This window comes from Antechinus flavipes, chromosome 3, assembly GCF_016432865.1.
Source record: "Antechinus flavipes isolate AdamAnt ecotype Samford, QLD, Australia chromosome 3, AdamAnt_v2, whole genome shotgun sequence".
In the NCBI taxonomy this organism is placed as follows: domain Eukaryota; kingdom Metazoa; phylum Chordata; class Mammalia; order Dasyuromorphia; family Dasyuridae; genus Antechinus; species Antechinus flavipes.
This window is the reverse complement of record NC_067400.1, coordinates 349,510,989-349,520,102: the sequence shown is the minus strand read 5'-3', so window position 1 is coordinate 349,520,102 and position 9,114 is coordinate 349,510,989. Positions and strand designations below refer to the sequence as shown.

The 9,114-nt window shown below is 45.9% G+C and overlaps 1 protein-coding gene across 1 annotated transcript; it reads left to right on the top strand.

The window, feature by feature from the left end:
- The first annotated feature begins 1,402 nt into the window (after positions 1-1,402).
- INHBB (inhibin subunit beta B) lies at positions 1,403-8,889 on the top strand. The gene is made up of 2 exons (XM_051985728.1): positions 1,403-3,316; positions 6,079-8,889. The coding sequence occupies exons 1-2, from the start codon at positions 2,887-2,889 to the stop codon at positions 6,852-6,854; spliced, it is 1,206 nt and encodes a 401-aa protein (XP_051841688.1). The 5' UTR covers positions 1,403-2,886; the 3' UTR covers positions 6,855-8,889.
- Positions 8,890-9,114: the final 225 nt, after the last annotated feature.

Sequence of the window (9,114 nt, the reverse complement as noted above, 5' to 3'; positions counted from 1 at the left end):
GCTATGTGCCGGAAAAGTCTTTAGTGATTTGTATGGTAGGGATTTTTTGGTAGGGAGGAGGATGTTGGGGAAGGAGCTGGTAGCTCATGGGGGAGTTTAATGACTCACAGGCACCCTTTTTTGTGAGTGGTCTGATTCAGCCTAAATGCCCCAATCCTAGTACACTGCGGGGGTCGCTATTAAGGGCACAGAAGATGAATGGTATCAATACTGGGGATTCCTTACTCAGCTCCCAGGCTACTATTTCCGGTTGGGCCCCCCATCTTCTCCAACCTTTTCCACCTCTAAGAACCTCCTAAACTCACCATTCTAGCTAACTACTCTGACCCGCCCTGAGCTCACACCTCAAATGAAGGATCTCCAGCCTTTGACGCTGGAGGGCATTGCAGCCCGGAAAAGATTTGTAATTATTCCTCTTAATATAGCCTGTTTCACGCACTTAGGTCTGCTTAGACATCCCTTCCCCCATGCCCTAACTCCAGGAGAAAATTCCCAACCTCTTACCAGTAACAAAAAAAAAAAAAAAAAAATCATTCCACTCTAATATTGTTTGTATTGCAATTTGCTATGGAATGTAGGTTTTTTTTTTTTTTTTAATTTGCAATTTCCCCACCCCCTTATCCCTAGTCGTGATTTATCTGTGATTGGTGAGTAACTGAAGAGAAGGCAGAGGGGCCGGTCTGAGTCGTATATCGTAACAGAGAAATAGACGCTAGTAGTTTGCTCCGGGTGTGCGGGAGGGGGTGGAATGAGGGAAGGAGTGAGCCTGGGTAAGTTGGGGGAAGGGCATGCTTTGGGGAAAAGCTTTTATGTTCTATGGGGAGACATGGGCAGATAGAGGAGCTTAGTGGGGTCCCCATTACTCCGTTGGGAAGTTTACATCAGTACATTGGAGTATATGAGGAAATAAGCAGCATAAAACAATATTGATACAATCGTAACATAATGTCGTTGTCAATCTCGAAGTCCGCGGGAGTCGTTAGAGGTTGGAGTTTCCCCACGTGGTTAGAACTCCGATATAAGTTTCGAATGGAAAAAAAGTGGCACTATGATGGGAATGGGGAGACAAAGGGGGTGGCATTGACTCGCTGATTCTCTCCTTTAAAAAGCGAGAAGGGTGAAGAAGCCAAAGGTGTATGTGTGTTGTGTATTGTGTATATGTATATATGTGTGTGTGTGTGGGGGGGGGAGGCAAGCAGGACGGACACCAACCTGAACAGCCTCTCTGACTCCCTCCCTCTCTGACTCCCTTCCTCTCTCCCTCCTCCCCCTCCTCCTCCTTCTCCTCCTCCTCCTCCTTCTTTCCTCCTCCTCCTTCTTCTCTCCTCCTCCTCCTCCTCCCTCTCCTCTCCTCCTCCTCCTCTAATCCTCCTCCTCCTCCTCCTCCTTTACTCGTCCTCCTCCTCCTCTTCCTCCTCCTTCTCCTCCTCCTCCTGGGGGGGGGGGGTGTGGAGAATCAGAAGAGAGGAGAGACACCATCCACTACTGCAACGCAAAGCCTTTTTTTTTTTTTTTTTTTTTTTTTGGCCAGCGTCTATAAGCGACGCACGCATACACAGCACATACAAATACACACATACACGCACGCAAGGCGATTGTGTTGCTTTTTTTCCCCCTGGGAGAAAAAAAAAAAGGGAGAGTAAAAGAGAGGGCAAAAGAGAAGAACTCATCTGACCGAGAGAGGATTTTCATTTCGCAGCTGCTGCATTCGGACTGAGCTCTTTCCTCTCCTCTCCTCCGTCTTGCCCCCCCTCCTTCTCCCTTTCTCTCTGTGTGTTTGTATATATGTATGTGTATGTATGCACACACTGAGGGCATTGCGAGACTTTTAGACACCAGATCTGAAAAATACCGCCTCCGCCGCAGCGACAGGAAGAAGGGGGAAAAATCACCACCATCATCACCATCACCATCATCACCAACAAATAAACGATCCAGAGGGAGAAGAGGAAGAGAGGCAGAGTGAGAAAGAGGGTCGCTCGTTGATGTGATCTTTTTTTTTTTTTTTTTCTTTCTTAAAGACAACTTTGGCTGCGTGACGCGTCAAGGGAGCTGCAAGGGCTAAGAGGACAGGGTGCCCGGCGCCTCCCTATAAAGCGGAGCCCAGCGAGTCACGACTCGGCAGCAGCACTGGCTGCCTCGAGGAGAAACTGTGTTTTCTTTTGCTGGGAGGGCGCTCAGGTGTGTGTTCTGGGGACCCGCTACAGCACAGAGACGGTGCTGGAACATTTTATGCCTTCTTTCTTTTCCAAGTTGAATTAAGCCCTCTCACCTCACCTTGGCGACTTCGGACTAAAATAATTTTTTTCTTTTTCTTTATTTTTTTAAATTTAATTTTTTGTTTTGTTTTTAAACGAGGACTGCAGGGGTGGCAAATCCTAAGAGAAATGAAGAGAAAGCTGCAGATTTTGTTTTGCTTTGAGGGATCTAGTTGGATGTGACCCCTGTTGCTTGCCCTCTTCTTCTCGCCTTATCTCCCCCTCCAGTCCCGGGGCTGCTCCGGCCGCTGCTTCCCCTCCCTGAAGCCCCAGCCCGGTTCTCTTTTCGCTTCCCTTCCCCCCTTTCCCCGTGATCTGTTGCCTTCCCTCCATCTCACCCCCTCCCCCTTCCCCTCCCCGCCCCGGGTTCCTCCCGTGCGCGCTTTCCTTCGCTTCGCTTCTCCCCACGTCCTCCTCCCCTTCCTCCCCAAGCAAAGAACTGCCGCCGAGGCTACATACTCCCTACCCCCAACCCTAAGCAGCCTTCCCCTTCCCCCACCCCCCCAAACCCCAGACCTCCACTCCAGGCTCTTAGCAGTCAGCGAGGGGAAGAGGACCAGAGCTTTGGGGGGCGGGGGAGGGCGCGCGTTGTATCCCTGGCTCCCTTTCTGCGCCCTCCTTGCGCACCATGGACGGGCTGCCCGGGAGGGCGCTGGGAGCCGCCTGTCTTCTGCTCCTGGTAGCTGGCTGGCTGGGTCCGGAGGCCTGGGGCTCGCCGACACCTCTGCCTTCCCCTGCGGCCCCACCGGGAGCTGAGGGCGCTCCCCCAGACACTTGCACGTCGTGTGGCTTCAGGCGCCCAGAGGAGCCGGGCAAAGTGGACGGCGACTTCTTAGAGGCTGTGAAGCGGCATATTCTCAGTCGGCTGCAGATGCGGGGCCGCCCCAACATCACCCACGCGGTGCCCAAGGCCGCCATGGTGACCGCCCTGCGCAAGCTGCATGCGGGAAAGGTGCGGGAAGACGGCCGAATGGAGATCCCGCACCTCGACGGGCATGCCAGCTCGGGCTCAGATGGCCAGGAACAGGTGTCAGAGATCATCAGCTTCGCGGAGACAGGTGGGTGGGGACCATCGTTGTCCCTGCACTTGGTCAGCTTTCCCCATTGCCCCTTCGGTCCCTTATCCTTGTTCCTGCCTCCTGGCTTCCATTCCTTCTTTTCCCTCATCAATACGTCCATCCGTTTCTTCTCCAACCTAATTTGATGTTTTTCTGACCCCCAACTCTATCTTTCCACCTGCTGCATCTCTAATTAATTCGCTCATCTGTCATCTCTCGTGCAGCCCTCCCCGTGTTCCAGCCACAATCCCTCATTTAAATGGTCAATCGTTTATCATCTGTCAGGCTCATTCACCAATCTACCTTTCTTAGTCATTTATCTGTGTATCTATCTCACTGACTCTATGGCTTTCCAAGTTAGCTCTGCATTTCTATACTCCTATTATTTTTAAAAAATCATTGCTAGTGCTCTCTCTTTCCTATTGAATTGCCTAGTCTGTCTTCACCCACCCCTCCTCTAGGCACGCTCTATCTATCTATCTCTCTTTCTATCTACACACACACATATATATATCCATTTCTACCTGTTTACTGTGTTCACTTTTCTCTGTGGATGTCTTCATCTTGTGTATGTGAATGCAAGTAATATACATCTTTTTACTTGTCTGCTACCCCATGTTTAATAGCTATCTGGCCCTATCTATTGGTATTCTTGTTCACTGATTGCTTAATGTTTGTGTTTCTCATGATTGGAAGATAGGCTTACAGTGGGATATATATTCTTGTTGACATACGTGGATGTTATGAGTGTGTTAGTACTCCAATTGCATATCATCCACGAATACTAGTATTTCTGGAGTCTGGGTTGTAATTGCAAGACCTGTGTATAGTTATACTGATAACATAGTCTAGTTACTCACAGAAACATAAAACTACTTCATTTAAATACATTTTCAACAGGTCCCATAATTTATATAGATAAAGATACATCCATAAATAGATACATGTCAATAGCAAAAGCATAAATACTATCCAATCAGCACCTGCATTGCAGGGAGTGTGTGGGGATACCTCTTGGCTAGAATACGGTTATTTTGCTGTTAACAAAGGGCAAGGGGCCTTTCTGATGTTTTTTTTGTTTGGGGCCCCAGATTTTATAACTGATTACATGTAAAAATCAGAGAAGAAGATACTTCAGTACATTAAAAGGAAGAGGAAAAAGGCCCTGTTATAAAAGTAGCTTTGGCTCTGCTGCTTTTTTTCAGGACACGAATGATGTTGGCTTGCTTTTGTGCCACCCTTTAGATCATATTTATACAGAGAGTACTTCCAGAGGAAGCAGATGAGAGATGCATTGTAACAGGAAGGCAGTTAAGTAACCCTAAATGAGATCTCTCTGAAATAGAAATGAATATTTCCCAAATAAGCAGCCAGAATCTGTTTGAGATGTTTTTGGGGGTGGGGGGAGACTCAGAGGGATTAAAAAGTTTTGCATGAACATGAATAGAAAAAAAAAGGAAGAAAAATCACTTGAGAGGGTTACCATTTGGAAATACAGGGCTCTCTCTGCCATCTGCAGTAGTAATTGAAAGTATGATGCATAATTAGAGGACCTAGATTAAAAGGAGCTTTGGGGCCCAAGGTGGAAATGTTATCTATTCCCTTTGCCATGAAACTTTAATCCTGATAGCACAAAAGGACAGTAGGGGTTATGATATTTCTGGTCCATTTCATAGAATGGACCTTTTGGGTTATAAATAACATATTCCGGTCACAGGCAGTTCATCCAGTTTCAGCTTTTAAGGCTGCAGCTTTCCCGGTTTCTAACGGTGGATGTCAGTGTTATTAAAGAAGCAAGTCAGGAAAAGTGGAGAAGACTGGGGGCAGGGGTAAAGGGGTTGTGGTATGTGTGATAATACTGTATAGTCGCTACACAATTGCTTCATTTGTCCTTACTGAAAAAAAAAAAAAAGGTAGAAGCCATCAGAGAGGAAAAGTAATTGAAATGCAGTATGGGAGATGAGTTACCTATCAGTTGGCATAGTCCTTTGCTCATAGAGCTGAATTATTGAGAAAACTAACAAATCAGCCCTTTTTTCCCCCTAGAGACTTTGAGTATATCCATTACCTAAGAGTCAGGGTCTGGCCAAAGCACTGGACCAGTTTTCAAGGCTGAATTGTCCTTTTCCCTAAAACTGATCTGTAATGAGGACTGTAACTAGCAGCTCAAAAAACACATGTTCCAAGGGCTTGAAAATCAGAGCAGAGATGGTTTGTTTGCCATGGAGGTTTCACCAGGTATTGGATCATTCTTAGGTAAACAGACTCCAGTAAAAAGAGGAGGTAGCTGAGGTCTGTTTTGCAATGCCCTAACTTAAAAAAAAAAAAAAAAACACAACAAAACTCCAACCCACCCAAAGAACCTCCGTGCAATCCTAGTTTTGTTTTTCAGATTTCACAGATACCCATCACAACTTGTTAAGATCTTGGCATCTTTACAAGTTCCTCTGTTTAGCTTTGAGGCCTGACAATCTGTCTCCAGGGATCCCTGGCCCCAGAGAGGTGAGGCAGGATTTTATAGGCCTGGACCCTCCAGCTCTAACCTGATACGAATTTCTCAATGGGAAATTATTTTCTCTGCCTCTCCCAGGATACATTTAGAGATACTGGAGCTTGGGAACAGTATTTCTGGTCACTAACTTTTTCCAGCTGTTTGGTGAACATGCATTCTAGCATCATTCAGGAAAAAAAAAAGTTGTCTGAATTTCCTCCATTTGCCTCATCTTCTTGGATTAATTTAGTGTGTTTCCCCTTCTCTACAGATGACCTTGCCTCTTCCAGGGTCCGCCTGTATTTCTTTATCTCCAACGAAGGCAACCAGAATCTGTTTGTGGTGCAAGCCAGCCTGTGGTTATACTTGAAATTGCTCCCTTATGTCCTTGAGAAAGGTAACCGGCGCAAAGTTCGGGTCAAAGTGTACTTCCAGGACCTGGACCGCAACGACAAGTGGAATGTGGTGGAGAAGAAGGTAGATCTCAAGAGGAGTGGCTGGCACACTTTCCCCCTGACCGAGGCGATTCAGGCCCTGTTTGAGAAAGGGGAGAGGAGGCTCAACCTGGAGCTGCAGTGTGAGGGCTGCGAAGAGCTTGCTGTGGTCCCTGTCTTTGTGGACCCTGGGGAAGAATCTCACCGACCCTTCTTGGTAGTGCAGGCTAGACTGGCAGACAACAAGCACCGGATCCGAAAAAGGGGGCTGGAGTGTGACGGCAGGACCAATCTCTGTTGCAGGCAACAGTTTTTTATTGACTTCCGACTCATTGGGTGGAATGACTGGATCATTGCGCCCACGGGTTACTATGGGAATTACTGTGAAGGGAGCTGCCCGGCCTACTTGGCCGGAGTCCCAGGGTCAGCTTCCTCTTTTCACACCGCTGTGGTGAATCAGTACCGAATGCGAGGGCTGAACCCAGGGACCGTGAACTCCTGTTGCATTCCAACCAAACTCAGCACAATGTCAATGCTGTACTTTGACGATGAATACAACATTGTGAAGAGGGACGTTCCCAATATGATTGTGGAAGAATGTGGCTGTGCTTGATTTAAGGGGTGGGGAAGCTGGGGTGGGGGGAGAACATTCCCAGACTAGATCCTTGCAGACGTCGGCGTTGACAAAAGTCACTGTGGAGAGTTGGGTCTGGCCGTTTCATTGGGGTGCAAAGATGGTGCCGGCTTGTGAATCTTGGACATTTAAATTTTGCCATTGCTTGAAAAAAAAAAAGAGAACCCATGAATGAAATGAAATACCTTAGAATGCACATGTACACATACACACACACACACATATACACGCAGCCACACACACAGCCACCCACTGAGCAGCTTCCAGAATACTAGCAAATGGATACAGTGACAAATGGCAACCTATCTAAAAACGCCTGTCAGTCCGAGCGAATGGGTAAGCAGCCGTTATTCCCACCAGCTGTCCAAGCTGAACTGAAATGAGTTCTCCATGCTCACATAAAAGCACAAAGAGAGAGCGCTCGAGGACGATGGGGAGAGAGGGAATGAGGCGGGGGTTGGGGGGGTGCAGTAGGAGCTACGTTTCCTTATGTGTTTCTGTAAGAGTGACTGTCACCTTTTAAGGCTCTACCTGCTGCTGAAGGTGATGGCTTCCTCTCTCGGTTCAGGCTCAGTGATGTTGAGAATCACAGATATTCGTCTCTTCCTGAAGCCCTTCCAGAAAAAGAGAGGGAGGCTCCGAGAGAATACAGTCAGACAGAGACAGTAATGCAGAGGCAAAAACAGTGTGACTTTGCACTGTACCCTGACTTGTCACCCAAATGAGATTGTGGGGAGGGGGTGGAGACAGGGCTTGGGGGGGTGGTGGGGAGACACATTATTTGATGCTTTAACTGATCGCAGAAGGAGTTCCATAGATCAATATGCCAGTTGTGTAAACTGAAAAGGGACTTTTTTCTCCCCGGTCTAACCTTCAGTTAAAAATCTGAACTGTTCTAAATTGGGGGGAGAATATTCCAAGTTGCAGTCTGTATTCTTGGATGGGGCCTTCCTCCAGGACTGGTTGGGGCCGGGCAAGCAAGTCCTCTGTGGCCCATGAACCTATCAGTGGTCCCCCAAAGCGGAAGTGACATGATGGATGGATGCATGCACCGATCAGAGCTCCCAGTGTTTCACCTAGTATCTGCAGAGGAGCAGTTTTAACTGGTCTTGGAAAGGAGGAGAATGAATGCTTTCGGTTTCCTCACCGGGAGATGTCTACAACGGCCAAGAAGATCTGAAAACACCGATCCAGCATAGCACTTGCAAAACATCTTGAAGGCCTACTCTGTAACAGTTGCTGATCTCCATCCATGTCTTCAGAAGTGGTACTTGACAGTGCATTTACTGTGGCTCACCATCTAGTTAAACAAGTGCCACGTGAGCTATGCAATTTAAAGTGTTGACCCATATTAGATGAAACTGGACTTAAAATAATGACTTTTTATATTTTTTTATACTTGAAATGAAATCTTTTGCTTCTTTTTTAAGCGAATGATTGCTTTTAATGTTTGCACTGATTTAGTTGCATGATTAGTCAAAAACTGCCATTTGAAAAAAAAGAGTTATTTTTATAGCAGCAAAAATGAATACAGTTAAATGTATTATACATAATTTTGGAACCAAAGAGGCCAACATATTAGTTATGATTTTTATTAGATGGCTAGGCCATCACATAGGATGTAGACATTCTGAGCAATCCCTTGGGTGGCCTGCCAATTATTTCAGGGTACAAATGGATTTCGTTTATTCAGTTCAATGTTTTTTTCTATACCATACGCACACAGAATGTAGAAAGAAAACAACTGTAGAATGGAGAAGTGCATCCTTAAATCCCCAATTTTATGTTTATTTAATAAAGTACCTTTTAGGTTCTGTTTCATAATAATTTAAAACCAAACAATTTTCACATAGATTTGCTGTTAAAATATTTTACATTTGTGTACAGTTTAAGTAAATAAAAAAAAGCAAGATTGAAAATACTATTCTTGCAGTATATAATGTTTGGGGAAATATAGCTTTCAGAATTGCTACAGTGGGTAGGGAAAAACTAAATACAATCATGTTTGATCTAAGTCCTATCTCACATTGTGTGTTTTCTATCTTATTTTGACTTTTTTTTTAAACCATTAATTCAAAGTGCTATCAGGGAGCACAGCATTGACTGTTGTTTGTAGTTTGTGAAGAACAAAGATGAAATAGAAAAATTATGTATTTATTTGAAGTTCTCTTCCTGTGGTTAATTATCATCTGCATTGAAAGTGTTACTCAAGTCCAGTGACCTGACCTAAAATCTTAGA